Raw genomic sequence first — 17104 nt, forward strand, 5'->3', positions numbered from 1 at the left:
GCCACCCTACTTACTTGTGTAACTACTCATGTAACAGTCTTTAAATAGGGAAAACATGGAAGTGTTTGGTGGCTTCTAAATTCATCCCTGTTTGGATCCTAAGAAATGAATGGGGCTAGGCTAAATGCTAACACATTCACGACACACTGTACAAAGATTAAGAGCATGCATTGAAAAAAAATAGGTATGTATTAATTAGTCTAAGTTGAGGTAAAAATATAGTAAAATATTGAAAAACAGTGGCGTTTTCCTTTAAACAGGCCATCTTAACTCTAGTGTTACTGTGGTACCTTTGTAGATCCTAAGTTGATGTTGGAGGAGGAGCAGGCAGAGGCTGCAGCTGGCCTGTCGGAGCTGTCAACCAGATAAAGGACTCCCCACAGCAGGGTTACAGAGGACATGATGGTGTGCAAGATGGAGAGAATGCCGGCACGGGCCTCTGCAAGATGCTTCTGATCTACATTTGCCTGGAGCTAATAGATACATGCACATAAACTTGACACTGAATTGATCTTACAAGTTAATCATTTAGGAATTAGACAATATGTGACCTTGCCTGTGAAACCCCAACTAACTCTTTGTACAAATATAACCTTGATTTCTTTAATATTAACGGAGTTAGGTCATGCCAATTATTAAAATTAAACTTTGATGCTTTTATTCTCCTTGATTTTACAGACAGGGTCACATATATTAAAGCAAAGCACTTAACAAGAGATTACAGCTAACTGCAACACAAAACAGGTCAACTAGCGCCCTCACCTGGTAATATTGTGAGGTTGGGTCTAGCAGGCAATAATGGATTATGGCTGTCATTCCTTCTAGTAAAGTCAGAATCAGGTCAGGAGGAATACCCAATGCCATCCACTGAGGCCTAGAAAAATTGCACACACAAACATTAACTATCACAAGGCATTGTATTGTTTCAAGAGTGCATAATAGATTTGTATTTGTATCTTTAAGATTTTTATAAACAAATGATGTCCCTATTCCTGTTCTACCCAGCAAAAGTTGACCAGTACCTGGTGTCTGTCAAGCCTGTCTCATAGCGGTATTGCTGTATAAAGTTGTCAAGGTTTTTGCACAGCTGAAGCGTAACAGAAGCGACCACTCGCCGAAGCACTTTTCCCATGTAAGGCAGAGTGGCTGTAATGAGGCCGATCCACTGTGGGTGCATCTTGCAGGCGTGGTGCTGATGCAGGGCCCGGATTACTGCACACAGAAACATCCCTTGTGCCGTGATAGGCTGCCCATGCAAGTACTGGAGTGAAGTCATCGGTTGTTGGGGGTTGACATGCTCTACCTCGCCACCGATCAGCTCGAACCCAAACCCGGGGCCGTTAGCTCCTCCAATAGACCCAGTAGTCCCTGGACCACCTTCCCCAACTTCATCCGCTGGGATTAGCACACGGTGCTCTAACACCACCAGGCTCTGTAACAAGCGCAGGAGCTGGGACTGTATGGCGCTGCAGTTATCCAGCTGGTCCTCTGACAGATTGATGACACTGTCCTCTGAAAGGCCCTCCTCAACTGCCGCCACATTGGTGCCACGGACACGATGTTCATGCCATTTTTGCACGCTAAAGATGGTGGAGAGCAAACAATGCAGCACTACCTTCTGCACCTTGCATTTGGATAGCACGTCACAAATGAAGCTGGCAAAGCCCTTGGCTGAGCCACCGGTCACCTTGGAAAGCTCGTTGAAAAGAAGCGTTAAGACCTCCACGCTGGTCAGCTGCATGGAATGATTGCCAGCCAGGTCCTGTGCTGTGGCGTCGACATGGGCCGCGTAATAGCTCCGCAAAAAATAGAGGCAAAGGGAAATTATGATCTCCAGGAACATCGCACTTCGGAATGAGTGCGAGTGAGAGTCCTGTGGGATGGGGCAGTAGAAATCCTTGCCCATGACAGAGACGCGATGGCGTGCTAACAGGTTCTGCAGAAGAGACAGCTGTGGTGTGTATGTGTTATTTATGCTTGTTGTGGAGATGGCGCTTACAAATCCTGCTGGTAAGGCACGAAGCATGGCTGCAATGGCAGTGAGCGCATGAAGAGTACGAGAGGAATCATACAGCTGAAGATAAAGCAAAACATGCTGGTACAGAGGATGGATGTTAAACCGAGCAGATGACCCAGATGTGCGAGGTCCTCCTGCCCCACCAGCAGCCCCATAGCTTGGAGAGCCTATATCGCTCTCAATCTCAGACACTTCGCCCTCCCCACAGCTGTACCAATTCTCCAAGTCGAGACTGTCCCCGAAGAAGATGCTGGGTGGGCGGCTCTTCTCTGCCTGGTTGGCCTTACGCCTTTCATCTTCTTTCCTTTTGGACTTCTTGATTTTGGGCTTGGCCCCTGGCGATTTATCCACTAGTCGCTCCATAATCTTACCCTTTAGGCTGAGCTGGGTGCTGCTGTGGCTGCGCTTGCGTTGTGGGTCATCGACCTGGAGGCTCTGTTCAGTGATTCCATTACCGCCGCCGTCTGGAAGAGTAACGATCGAAGGGGAGGAGCTATGGCGAGCTATGCCTTCCCGATGCGCCTCTTCCCCCGAAGCTTCAATTGAGGCAACAGCCAGGAACTCCAAAGTCCCTCCTGCAACCAGTTCTGGGAGCGTCCTGGCTTGGGTATTGGGGAAGGAGGTCAGGGCGATGCATGGCTCAGTGGACATATCCGTGGAGGAGTTGGAGCTATCAGAGTCTGTCTGAGCCCATGCCTCAGGAGATGATGGTGTGTCGGTAGACCCTTTCTCCACTATTTCCACCACCCTGTCCACTACCTCAGCGAGAACAGCAGAAACGGTCTTGTGCAAGCACATTTCCTCCATCGAAGAGGACCGACAAAGCTCATGACCACATATATTAATAGTGTTACCACCTCCCTCCGGTTCATCAAAGCTCCCATTGTCCAAAGTGGACGACTGGGACCCACTTGAATCTGAGCTCTGGGCCTCTCCCTGCTGATCAGGAGGTTGATATTCACCACAGAGCTGCAGGTTCTCACTGCTAAGGCTCAAAAGTGAAAGACTGTCACTTAAGGGGTTAACCGTCAGGCTGAATGGTTCCATGTCATCCAATAGGAGGCCTCTGCTGGACATGTGGACACCTCTGTGGCTACTGATCTGGCCATTATCTGCAAAGGGGACAAGTAAATGTTCATTGGCATATATTTGTGGTGGCAGCTAAGAAATACATTTTAATACTAAAATAAAGGCATCTTACTATCAGTGCAGTTCACATCCCTCATGTAAATGGGGTCAGAGGGCTCTTGTTCTGACGGGTTGGGAAATGCCTGTGCAAGGTGACGCTGCGCTTGAACACGCTGGATGGACACGCGATGGGTTTTAGGGTGAAGAAGCAAAAGCAGCAGAGGCTCAAGAACACGAGCGATATCATGTCTCTGCAAAACTTGGTTCAGCCAGGCCCGGCCAACAGCGCTCACAGAGCCATCCCAAAAACTAAGGCTGTCCAACATGATAAAGAGAGACCTAAAAGAGGCGAGGGTGTAGAAAAAGGTACAGTTTTTGAAAGAATAAACACTGTTTCTCAAAGTAATATTTGCATCATTAATATGAACTGCTGTGACCTGTCAAAGGTGCGATTGAAAGAGGAGGACTTGGTAATGTTCAGGTCTCTGGTCAAGTGCCAGAGGACAGAGAACTTTACATGGGCCTCCAAGCGTATTCTCTAAAAAAAAGAGTTTGGTAAAAGAAGATGTGAACATTTGTGTTTATTGGTTTCCATTTCTACGACATGCATGTACACGCATACATGACCAACCTTGTCCCGATGCATGAGCTGCTGGCTAATGACATCTTCACAAATGCCGGGGGAGGGAGCCAAGTTGTGAATCTGGTAAAAGAGCTCCACACTGCGCTTGTGATGCTGGGGGGTCGCTTCTCCTAACTGATCCCATAATATAAGGGCTACATTCTACAGCAGAGAAGTGAGATGGTGATCAGAATAAAAGAAGAAACTGAAAGAAAAAATGAAATGTAAAAGGAAATAACCCAAACCTTAAAGAAATCTGTTTTCTCTGCAATGTACTTCAAGATCCCTGGTGTGAGTGGGGGCCGAATCACTACCGCAACGCGTCCTTGGCTAGGACTCATTGGTTGGTCCGATTCTGGACTAGCCACACGCTCAGCAGTCACCATAGCTACTGATTGTGTCAGACCGACAAGGTCCATGACAAGAGAGATAGCCACTGCCTGAATAGTGAAATCAGCAGCTGAACAGCAAGCGTCCATCAGAGTCTGAAGCCAAGATGCTGGCTGAACACTTTCACCTGGAAGAAAATTTGAATCATGTTTAAAACAGATAAAGATAAATGATTTCCTTTCTTCAGCTGAACACAAACAAATGCTGTCACTTTATTGGCTTTTACGGGACTCGAAACATTAAAGGGGACTTTTTGCTGATCTCTGCACCAAATGGCAGTGCCGTGGTTGGATAGTGTAGACTAAGAGGCGGTATTATCCCCTTCTGAGATCACAAGGGGAGCCAAATTTCAATGACCTATTTTTTCAAATGCTTGCAATTGTTTTTACCAAAACTACGATACTTGATCTTTTTCACATTTTCTATGCTGATAGAGGCACTGGGGACCAAATTATAGCACTTAAACGTGGGAAGAGTCACTAAGCAATATGGTGATTCTCTTATTTTGCACATGATTCCAAATGACATCATACAAACCAATTTTGTTGTTTTTTTTCCACATTTTAGGGGTAAAATTGTCATTACCACAACGTGTCCATGACTGAATTTGGGTTCTTAGACATGGAAATATTTATAATAAAAAAATCTAAAAAATAAAAAGCTTCAGTGCATGTTATACTATAAACATTTACAGTAAAAAAACATGTGGTGTTTGGCGATCATTGGTAAATGTAGTGACAATAATAAGGAATATAAATGTGTCCAAGACCAATTTTCTCATCCTCCGCAACAATTTTCAATCATTGTTTAAGCCCTCAAGGAACTGACATTTTCAAAAAAAAAATGTTGGAAGGGACATAATTGACTGTGACACTCAAGATGACTACCAGGTTCTTTTTCTCTCCAGATAAAAGTTGAAATTTGGCTTGTCGTAGTAGCTAGACAACTTTTTAGTTCTCATTACCGAAACATGAGTTTGTAAATGCATATATTTAATGAAATATTATGTTGCGGTTATGAAATTTTTTTATAATGATAATCTAAAAAAAATTTAAATAATTCTATAGGAAATATTTTTAAAATCCTCTAAAAAATGGTTATAGTTAGTTCAGACCTTAATCTTATATGTGCAAAAAAAAACACCACCTAAATCTGTATTTTGTGAGAATCACCCAATAGTGATTAAATACAAGTAGCATTGGTATTGTTTACCTGACTGCTCTTCTCTGGTGGGTGAGGACTTCAGGTTGCCCTCAGCAATGTAGACTGGAAAACTGGAGCACTCCAGGAACAGCTGGCAAGCAGCCGTAAATGCATCCAGACACTCTTTCTGCTCAGAAGACGTCTGCTCTGCATAAACATCATACCTTCTTTTATCGGCTACCACTGCAAGAGTGTCCATCTCAGCACTGCAGGCCTTCCCAGTCTCTGTGTGACCTCCAGGAATGATGTAAAGCTTCACGAGGAGACAAAGGAACTGCTGGAAATGCTCGAGGCAGCACTGCATCACTGGCTTGCCCTGGGGTTTGCTGTGGGCAGAACTACTGATCCCAGATTTGGGTTTCGGTTTGGGTGCTTCTTCAGGGCTGGATGAGTCATCCTCAAGGTGCGGCACACTATCAGGTGGCGTCCCACGTTCACCCCGGTACTGGATGAAGTCTGTGAATCCACTGCTGCTTGAAGGGTTCTCACCATCCTCAAATACATTGGGAACTTCTAGTGCAATTGGCAGCGCCTGACCAAGATTAAAAGATTAGAAAAATAAATTTCTTTCAACTGTGCAGAACATCACATTTAAATTTTTGCATTTGGTAGATGGTTTTATCCAAAGTAACTTGCAGTAAATTTATGTTTCCTGGGACTCAAATCTATGGGCTTTGCACTCTACCAACTAAGCTGCATTGTCAATCAATATGACAATGTGATTGGATATTCAACAATTCTGTATAACAGTCAAGTAAGTTCATTACTTCAACTAATTTTATTGCACCACGTTGTATATTGTCATATTGTTAGATTTAATATGGACAGCAATTCCATGCCTGTGAAACAGAGGCCATTTGTTGCCCATAACAGTTTTGGCAGTCATGTCATTCACTCTCAAATCACACCTTTTCTGTAATAATGTAGACTGGCTACAGAATAACAAAACCCTAAAGCACCCCCGAGCCAGACTCAGGTGGTGAGCAATGTGATACATGCCCCCCAGAGGGGGAAACGGAGAGGCTTTCAAGGTTAAAAGCTATTTTCACCTGAGTTGAAATTACTGATTTTTTGGTCTCAAAGGCCACACTTGGCTCCCACTAGAGCGACAGGAACTCAGCTAAGCATGAACGTGTCATGCGTATTCCCTCTCCATCCAGCAAGTCTGGAATTATTTCAATCATGCTACACCCACTGAAGAGACACATAGTCCCAGTCAGGTAGTAAACAGGCCATGGCATGCATGCCCTCACAAACTTCTGTCAGGGCTAATGAGTGTAGACATTGGACCATCCTGTCCAAACTCCAAACAGGGTGTCTGAAGGCATTCACAGAGGAAAATACAGACCATAAAACCGGGGAATGGTTGTTTTTAGGTCAATGCTTGTACAGCAAACAGGACATTGGCTTGTCTTAAAGGTATAGCGGAAGATTTTCCTGAATTTTGAAAAGAACCGCCTTTCCACTTTAAAAAAAAATGCACATGCGCAACACTCTACCTGCTCCCAAGAGGGAACGCCTATTAAATGTGTGCACGAGAGAGAGCATGCCCGAGCCTAGTTCTTCTCTTCGCTCTGTTTACAAGTTCCTGTCGGCATGTTTACCGTGTCTGCGCGGTTCGTGACTTACGCCAGGGCTAGCATCGCTAATCATAGCTTACATCAACTTTTATTAGCAGTGATTTTAAATGGATTTCTCCAAATAGCATGCCAAACTGTATCTGTCGAGTAGTAGTGCTGTGTTCAAAATATCGATACGACGATACATCGTCATGGACGCCTGACGATGCGCGCATCGATACAGCATCTTCAATATCGATTCGGATGCACTTTTTAAAGTAACGTGACCAATCGCTGCTGATGCGTGATCTATATGGAAAGGACGCATGTGTCCTGCGGAGTACGTAGAGTTAAAGGTAGCGGGGTATACTTTCACTTTACGTGTCTGTCTCGCTGGCGCACGTGCCTGCGTGCCGCTCTCTCTCTCTCTCTCTCTCACGCGTATTTAAAATCAATGAGTTCAGTATGAAAGCGAAGATATCTTAGCCTATACTTATTAGTCACTCTCTTATAAAACAGTACTAACGCATTAGTGAAGAAACACGACAAAGATTTGCATGTGAAAAGTGTACATCTAGAGAAGAGATACAGGGCTACTTCAAACTGTAGCTGTCACATTAATAATCTGATTTCTATTAAATAGTATTAAGTCTGACTGCATGTTTACACATATATAAATAGATATAGAATAATGAAATGAGAGACAAATATAATGCCTAGAGTAAGACACTTTTTCTTTGTAAAACTGTTTAAAAAAACATAAGTTAAGTATTAACTCTGAGATTTTAAGAATTTCTATGAGTTACACCAAAAGCTAATAAATGAATGGCAAAAAGACAACTGTTACAACACTGCTTATTCAATGTACATTAAACAATAATAGTAATAATGTTACTTAATTCTGAACAAAAATGTAATAGTCTTGTATCGGGATACGTATCGAATCGGGAAACTGTTGGCGATACACAGCCCTATCGAGTAGTGTTCGCCAGCATCTCCCAAAAACACTTTGGTCTTGTTTCTTTCTTCATAGGGCTTTCTCTTCTTGTCATACAATTCGTAAACACTTTTTCTCTTGCGACCCTCAAACATTTTGAAAAAACACGAGAATGCGAGCTTTAATGAATGGCTGAAACCGCAGACCACCACACATATACACCTGAAAGTGCGCATGTGCAGAAAGCAAACCTAGGGACGAGCACGTACGATGGCCTTACGTTAACATATCATCAGAATGATTGACAACTGGGATGATCCACCCAGAAAAAGAAAATCTTCCGCTATACCTTTAAACAAACTAAAACTGTGGACACTCCTGCCTCCATAGACTTAAAGGACAAGTTCGGTATTTTACACTTAAAGCCCTGTTTTCAGATTGTTTATGATGAGAAAGAACGGTTTTGACTGAAATTTGGACATATGATGCTGGCCCGAGAATTTTCGGGTGTTTCTTGTATCACCTCCCACCTCTATAATGGGTTTATAGGTGCACTGGAACAATCCTTCCTAAAATACATTAAACTTTCATTTACAAAAACGTGAAACTCACTGAGTGGTCAGAGGTGTTCACTGATATGCTCACACGAAAATTCTCGGGGCAGCAACATATGTCGAAATTTCAGTCAAAACCGTTCTATTTCATCACAAACAATCTGAAAACAGGGCTTTAAGTGTAAAATACCAAACTTGTCCTTTAACAACGAAACTGCATTTTAGGTTGACACAGAACTGCTGATTTTGGCAATAGGATAAAGTCATAGAAAAAACATTTCAGTAATAAACTTGGACAACTAAGGCTACGTTCACACTGCAGGCAAAAGTGGCCCGAATTTGAATTTTTTGCCCAAATGTGACCCTTGTCTGATTTTTTATGATAGTCTGAACAGTAAATGACTCACCATTTTCTCCTCTCTGTCTCTTGCTGAAGGGGTAGTGGCCGCTGTGGACGATCCAGGAGGCAGTGCAAGGGGTGACACCAATGGGGGCTGAACTTTGCTGAGGATCTTTGAGCAGAGGCGAAGACAGTAGGTGAGCTCTCCGAGGCCCAGAGCCTGCAGGTGTGTGGTAAGAGCAGAAACCATTCGCAGGAGCAGTTGAGGTAAATGTTCGGTCTGGATCTCTATGTATGTCTCCTGGAAAGACCAACAGACACCGAGTGAGAGAGAAGTGAGAAAAGAATACATGCACAGCATTGCAGTCAGTAAGAGCCCGTAACATTGACAGTTATGGTTAAAAAAGCAGAAATTAAAAAATTGAACTGTTTAAATGTTGTGTGTGGGAATAAAATAATTTGCAACTCTAACAAGTTTAGGATTTTTAACTGGTAAGCAATTTAGAAAATGTAGAAAGCATGCAAAATTACAGTTCTACCTTCCCCAACATCCATAGATAAACATGTGTGGTTCAATAACCAGGTAATAAAACTTTTTACCACATTTATAACAATTTTACATTGTACAAGCATTATTATGTGCTATATAATGACGTAAAACAGAAGTAATATGGATGTTTCTGGAAAGGTTGCCAAACCCGAGTGCAGTGAAGTAAAGAAGCAAGAAAGAGCAGTACTGTACCTGGCAGATAACCCTCATGCTTCTAGTAGGCTTTAAGGAAAAGAAAGAAAGAGCAAAGATTTTCAAAAGACAAAAGCAAGCAGAGAAGAGGACAGAAAACACACGTTGTAAACCTTTTAGGAAACTTTAGAAATTGGTTTACAAGTAGTGTTAGACAAACTCTCACTAAGTCCTGAGGATCTGAAACTCTCACAAGCTTTCCACATGACAATAACACACACATACTAAGTGGGGCATATGCAGAATATTTTGAAGCTATTGATAACCACATAATCCACAAGTGTGGCAAAAATGACTGAGTGGAAATTTTTTAAATACAGTTAAAGGAGTAATTTATCAAAAAATTTACTCTCAAATCAAATTTGATCCTACAATGCACGTTGGACACCCAGTGTACTATACAAGACCCTGGATCAGTGATTATCCGAAATCATTATGAATAAATAAGCTTTCCAGTGATGTATGGTTTGTTAGGATGGGACAATATCATGCCGAGATACAATTATTTGAAAATTTGGAATCTGAGGGTGCAAAAAAATATTGGGAAAATCTTCCCATCTTTATGGAACATGATCTTTACTTAATATCCTAATGATTTTTGGCATAAAAAATATAATTTTGACCCATTTAATGAATTGCTGGATATTGCTACAAATATACAATTATTTGCACTTGTAATATGTTGTAATATGTTGGTTATGTTGCCTGTTATGTTGTTTTGTGAGACAATTTTGAATGCAGGTTTGAAATAAATGAATAAATCATAAATCATATACCCGTGATACTCAAAACTGGTTTTGTGGTCCAGGGTCACAAATGTAATATAAATTTCTTCAATTGTCCTTCTTTTATCTTGACAGCCCGATGTCACTATAAGGAAAGGATCTGTGTCATACTGTAAAAAGTTTGAGAACCACTGATATAGATAATACATGTGAACAATTGAAGATGCAAAACCCTCTAAGTGTGTCTGTCATGTTTTTTTTTTATCAGACTCTTAAAGGTGGCATATCATGAAAATCTTAAATTTTTTCATGTTTAAGTGCTATAACTGGGTCCCCAGTGCTTCTATCAACCTAGAAAATGTGAAAAAGCACAACCCAGTAACTCAGTTTTGGTAAACCATTCTCTGCAAGCATGTGAAAAAATGGATCATTGAAATTTGGCTCCCCTTGTGATGTCAGAAGGGGATCTTAGCATTTTAAAGGAAACACCCAAAAACGGCACATTTTTGCTCACACACACAAAGTGGCAATTTTAAGATGCTATAATAAATTATCTATATGGTATTTTGAGCTAAAACTTTACATACTGAATGTACTCTGGGCACACCAAAGATTTATTTTACATATTAAAAAAGTGTTGTGAAATGTCCCCTTTAATGGATTCAGCCAACAAAGAAGAATTTCATTGAATACAGAAGAAATACACTCACATTCTGGTGTAATAATCAAGGACTTTGCTGTTGTAACAATGATACAAGATATTACGAAGCAACCGAAAATAGTTCGCTTAGTACCTTTTAATGGCAGGGACCATTTCTGGGCACTACGCAATATCCCTGCGCCTCCTGCAGCCATGTTACAGCAGCAAAGTCCTTGATCACCACGCCAGAATTAGAGTAGTAATGAAAGAGAATCAAAACTCTTTTGTTATTTTTTAGCGCGATGCTAGCGGTCTAATTAGATTTAATGGATTGTGCTAAGCTATGCTAAAAATGGTACAGACAGACCCGGAGATCAGCTGAATTGATTCCAAAACGGTAAAAATTAAATGTTTAACTCTAGGGGAGCTGGAAAATGACATTTTTCATGTTTAAGTGCTATAACTGGGTCCCCAGTGCTTCTATCAACCTAGAAAATGTGAAAAAGCACAACCCAGTAACTCAGTTTTGGTAAACCATTCTCTGCAAGCATGTGAAAAAATGGATCATTGAAATTTGGCTCCCCTTGTGATGTCAGAAGGGGATCTTAGCATTTTAAAGGAAACACCCAAAAACGGCACATTTTTGCTCACACACACAAAGTGGCAATTTTAAGATGCTATAATAAATTATCTATATGGTATTTTGAGCTAAAACTTTACATACTGAATGTACTCTGGGCACACCAAAGATTTATTTTACATATTAAAAAAGTGTTGTGAAATGTCCCCTTTAATGGATTCAGCCAACAAAGAAGAATTTCATTGAATACAGAAGAAATACACTCACATTCTGGTGTAATAATCAAGGACTTTGCTGTTGTAACAATGATACAAGATATTACGAAGCAACCGAAAATAGTTCGCTTAGTACCTTTTAATGGCAGGGACTATTTCTGGGCACTACGTAATATCCTTACGCCTCCTGCAGCCATGTTACAGCAGCAAAGTCCTTGATTATTATGCCAGAATAGGAGTAGTAATGAGAGAGAATCAAAACTCTTTGGTTATTTTTTAGCGCGATGCTAGCGGTCTAATTAGATTTTAATGGATTGTGCTAAGCTATGCTAAAAATGGTACAGACAGACCCGGAGATCAGCTGAATTGATTCCAAAACGGTAAAAATTAAATGTTTAACTCTAGGGGAGCTGGAAAATGGCATTTTTCATGTTTAAGTGCTATAACTGGGTCCCCAGTGCTTCTATCAACCTAGAAAATGTGAAAAAGCACAACCCAGTAACTCAGTTTTGGTAAACCATTCTCTGCAAGCATGTGAAAAAATGGATCATTGAAATTTGGCTCCCCTTGTGATGTCAGAAGGGGATCTTAGCATTTTAAAGGAAACACCCAAAAACGGCACATTTTTGCTCACACACACAAAGTGGCAATTTTAAGATGCTATAATAAATTATCTATATGGTATTTTGAGCTAAAACTTTACATACTGAATGTACTCTGGGCACACCAAAGATTTATTTTACATATTAAAAAAGTGTTGTGAAATGTCCCCTTTAATGGATTCAGCCAACAAAGAAGAATTTCATTGAATACAGAAGAAATACACTCACATTCTGGTGTAATAATCAAGGACTTTGCTGTTGTAACAATGATACAAGATATTACGAAGCAACCGAAAATAGTTCGCTTAGTACCTTTTAATGGCAGGGACTATTTCTGGGCACTACGTAATATCCTTACGCCTCCTGCAGCCATGTTACAGCAGCAAAGTCCTTGATTATTATGCCAGAATAGGAGTAGTAATGAGAGAGAATCAAAACTCTTTGGTTATTTTTTAGCGCGATGCTAGCGGTCTAATTAGATTTTAATGGATTGTGCTAAGCTATGGTAAAAATGGTACAGACAGACCCGGAGATCAGCTGAATTGATTCCAAAACGGTAAAAATTAAATGTTTAACTCTAGGGGAGCTGGAAAATGGCATTTTTCATGTTTAAGTGCTATAACTGGGTCCCCAGTGCTTCTATAAACCTAAAAAATGTGAAAAAGCACAACCCAGTACCTCAAGTTTTGGTAAACCATTCTCTGCAAGCATGTGAAAAAATAGATCATTGAAATTTGGCTCCCCTTGTGATGTCAGAAGGGGATCTTAGCATTTTAAAGGAAACACCCAAAAACGGCACATTTTTGCTCACACATACAAAGTGGCACGTTTGTGTGCTATAATAAATTATCTATATGGTATTTTGAGCTAAAACTTTACATACTGAATGTACTCTGGGCACACCAAAGATTTATTTTACATATTAAAAAAGTGTTGTGAAATGTCCCCTTTAATGGGTTTAGCCAACAAAGGAGAATTTCTGAATGAACCCGAGGTAGATTTGAAGCTAAAGTATTTGATGAACGTATAATATGTGCGTTCGTATAAGACAGTTTGTTTAATATATTTTCCTATTTTTGATGCATGTGGCATTTAGCAGCTTTGCATCCGAGCTCCTCAATTCTCTTTTTGTGTTTCTGCAGTAGTAGTCATTTTTTGTACAGCAGAGAAAGGTTAATAGTGGGACTAAAAATGCATAATTTTGTTTCAATAACAAAATTATTTGTGTGAACATCAAAACAAACAATACCAACCAAAGAAACAATGTCCAACAGGAAGTCCACAAGCTCACAGAATTCAACCAATGAACGTGCTGAAGTTTCAGACTTCACATTCTTCCCTGGGACTTGACTGCTCTGAGTCCATCTAAAAAAAAAGAGAAACATTGAGCAAAAACGAAACCATCTGATTAAAAAATATATACGTCTTTAAATCAAATGAACACCCACCTGCAGCACTCCTCAAACCATTGTGCAATATAATCCCACATGTAGTACGGCTCAAAGGAGTTAAACAAAAGGTTGGCTGTTTTAATGAGTTCTGCCGTCTTCTTGTTTTCTCGAAGTTTGCTGAAAGAGCAATCAACAGACAAATGTTAAGTCCGTTTCAAATAAACTGTTTAATTAAAGCCTCAAGAATAAGTGAAACCAATGGATTTCAGACCTGCTAAGCTGAGTTTGGTCCTTGCTGAAGGGGTTTTGGTTCTGAAGGTCTAACTCAGCACGGCATTGAGTGTGCAGGGTGCGAAACACTTCAATCAGGACATCCTCCAAGATTGCTGGGCCTTAGTGGACAAAACATTTAAAGGTAAGGGACAACCATGAGTTTAAAGAGATAGTATACCCAAAAATGAAAAGAATGACAGAATTTTCATTTTTGGGTGAACTATCCCTTTAAGCATATATACCAAAAACTGGGTCAATAATGTTGTGCTGAGTAGTGTAGTAAATGTTATACCCAGCTCAGGCTTGTCGAGCAAGCTGATGAGGATGCGAAATGGCTTTAAGTCATGCATCAGGACGCTCTCCTCCTCCCCTCCTCTGGCCTTCCCCTGCAGGATCCCCACCATGGCCTGAACAAGAATAGCCACACTTTATTGTTCCTCTGTATAGTAGTGGTTGTCATGTGGTGTGGACTTTGCTACTCTCTTAAAACAATATAACTTTATCATATTGTTATAATTATCGACCTTAGTTTGAATGGCTAAAGGGGTCACCCACTGGAGTTGCGTCGCGACCACTGATCTATATAAATGACTGGATTGCGCATGACGTCACGATTGTGAAGCCAACGCGCCGCCATGTTGGTATACTCAAACTAGGGTTGCCGCGGTGACAGAATTTTCTCACCGGTTAATCGGCGCGTCACAAACCCGGTGATCCCGGTTTCACCGGGTGGGAGGGGCTTATAAATGCGCATGCAGACGTGCACATTTTACTTTCACTTTTAAATTACGCAACTGTTTAAATGCAGTGCTTGCGTACGCTGCGTTAAATCGCGTATGAATTTGCGTGCAATGCGAGTGCAACAGCTGGTTTAATTAAGTGCTTGAGTCAATGTGTCCAGGTAGTTCTCACAGAACCAACCAGTCCCAAGCAGAGCAACCGGCTTCTTCTTCATAAAGCGCTGCTTGAATGATGGGTTTATTATTTTTCTTGATGAAAAACACAAGAACAAAACGATCTCGGTTATATTAAACATCATATATGTATATTATAACAAAAACGAGTAAGCACGCGGGCGCGGCTTCTGTCTTCCTCTGGTCAGTCAGCTTGCCTCGCACACTCTGACAGGAATAAATGAAATCTGACACCTGATGCTCTGTGACGTGACGCGCGTTCAGCTCCGCTAAATTCAGTGAGCAGACACATTCAGTTGTAAGTGTTTGCTCTCTCTAACGAAACTAAAGGATTTAATTACACGAAAATATCAAAACGACGGTAAAAGACGGTGTCGCGGTGGGCAAGTGATCTAACCGGTGAGAGGCTGCAGCACCGGTTATCACCGTTTCACCGACCATCGCGGCAAGCCTAACTCAAACGTTCTATTAAATCAATGGATGTTATCAGATTATAATGATAACTTTACAAGTCTTCGTTTTTATATCTGAAGTTACCCTGTACATTATTACAACACAAACGTCTTAAGCATGAACATAGTTATTTACTGAAAGTTGTACATTTTGCTTTTTAATCAGTTATTATACATTGATCTTCATTACAGTATCAGATCAGCGGCCAACCGCAGCATATTTAGTATTAATGACAAACGTGATCATTCTGAAATCTAAATAAATAATCATGGGTTGTACTGTATGTGCATGCAATAATTTGCTGGTTTTGTAATTATGTTATCTAAACTTACAAGTTACCTAAACATATAATAAAGAATGGGTGACAGGCTTAAATAGACACTCCACTTTATTTCAAAATACGGTAATTTTCCAGCTCCCCTAGAGTTAAACATTTGATTTTTACCTTTTTAGAATCCATTCAGCTGATCTCTGGGTCTGGCGGTACCACTTTTAGCATAGCTTAGCATAATCCATTGAATCTGATTAGACCATTAGCATCGCACTAAAGACCGACGGAAAATTTAAAGTTGCGATTTTCTAGGTAGATATGGCTAGGAACTTAACTCACATTCCGGTGTAATAATCAAGGACTTTGCTGTTGTAACAATGATAAAATGATATTACGAAACAACCGAAAATAGTTCACTCAGTACCTTTTAATGGCAGGGACTATTTCTGGGCACTACGTAATATCCCTGCGCCTCCTGCAGCCATGTTACGGCAGCAAAGTCCTTGATAATTATGCCAGAATTAGAGTAGTAATGAGAGAGAATCAAAACTCTTTGGTTATTTTTAGCCCGATGCTAACGGTCTAATCAGATTTAATGGATTGTGCTAAGTTATGCTAAAAATGGTACAGACAGACCCGGAGATCAGCTGAATGGATTCCAAAACGGTAAAAATTAAATGTTTAACTCTAGGGGAGCTGGAAAATGAGCATATTTTAATTAAAAGTGGAGTGTCCTTTTAAGACATACCCCTGAAATGCACTACCACTGAAATTAAAAGTTTGACTTTGCAATAAAATGTGTACAACTGCGTATGCTTCAACTCTTTAAATGTCCATACTTAATGCATGATTGCTATAGAAACAGATGGTCCCTGTAGTAATAAGCGAGAATCTACAAGTTCAAACCAGATGGCATCCAATCAAACAAATTCCCTCTTTATTAAAAAAAGCCAAAACTCCCCCATAAAGACCCAAAACTTAAGCCCAAGTGTAAATGCAGGTCCCTGAAATGTCGGTGCCTAGTGTCTCAAGCTAAGCCATGCATACAGAAAACACCAAGAGAACTAAAGACTCACATAGTGACTTATTGATGAAATGCACCTGTGTGTCAGCGCAGGCCAAACAAAATTGGTTTGATCTTCCAAACTAACTCAAATTTTGATGCATTTAATGTTGCTCTTTCTCTGTAGTTCTGATAATGTTTTAAACCCCTGTGCATTGCACAGATTTTTAATGCCAGCTCTTCAGAACACACAGATCAAAAAACTAAAAATGGATTCCTCTGAAGATGACAATAAGGTAATTTTGGATTAACCTAAAATGGTCTTTTGATATAGTTCTTTCTGGCAACTATACTATTTGATCAGATGAGTCCTCTTTTTTTCGAATGACCATTCAGCATACCTGAACAAGCATGTCCTTGGAGTAAGTATTGAAGTAGTGTGTGACATGCTCTTCTGGATTACTCAGTCGGGTGCTGCGAGGGCCTGCTTTCACACCGTTGTTATCGAAACCTGAAACACCACCACACGCGCAAACAGCAAACAA

General features: G+C 40.7%; 1 protein-coding gene across 6 annotated transcripts in view; it reads right to left on the bottom strand.

Moving 5' to 3' along the window:
• Positions 1-17104, bottom strand: part of dop1a (DOP1 leucine zipper like protein A) — a 34238-nt gene that overhangs the window by 10492 nt on the left and 6642 nt on the right. For 2 of the 6 annotated variants that reach the window (XM_055210480.2, XM_055210476.2), the window contains exons 8-22: positions 16961-17043; positions 14211-14325; positions 13917-14037; positions 13703-13822; positions 13508-13619; positions 9493-9522; positions 8818-9051; positions 5370-5892; positions 4013-4284; positions 3777-3929; positions 3583-3683; positions 3219-3484; positions 1023-3129; positions 763-874; positions 291-473 (exon numbers count right to left, since the gene is read on the bottom strand). In XM_055210480.2, the coding sequence (XP_055066455.2) occupies positions 291-473; positions 763-874; positions 1023-3129; positions 3219-3484; positions 3583-3683; positions 3777-3929; positions 4013-4284; positions 5370-5892; positions 8818-9051; positions 9493-9522; positions 13508-13619; positions 13703-13822; positions 13917-14037; positions 14211-14325; positions 16961-17043 (4532 nt within the window). Of the gene's footprint in view, positions 1-290; positions 474-762; positions 875-1022; positions 3130-3218; positions 3485-3582; positions 3684-3776; positions 3930-4012; positions 4285-5369; positions 5893-8817; positions 9052-9492; positions 9523-13507; positions 13620-13702; positions 13823-13916; positions 14038-14210; positions 14326-16960; positions 17071-17104 lie in introns of all 6 variants that reach the window. The other 4 variants (XM_055210479.2, XM_055210475.2, XM_055210477.2 and 1 more) reach the window with 2 other exon arrangements.

This window comes from Misgurnus anguillicaudatus, chromosome 10 (genome assembly GCF_027580225.2).
Source record: "Misgurnus anguillicaudatus chromosome 10, ASM2758022v2, whole genome shotgun sequence".
Classification (NCBI taxonomy): domain Eukaryota; kingdom Metazoa; phylum Chordata; class Actinopteri; order Cypriniformes; family Cobitidae; genus Misgurnus; species Misgurnus anguillicaudatus.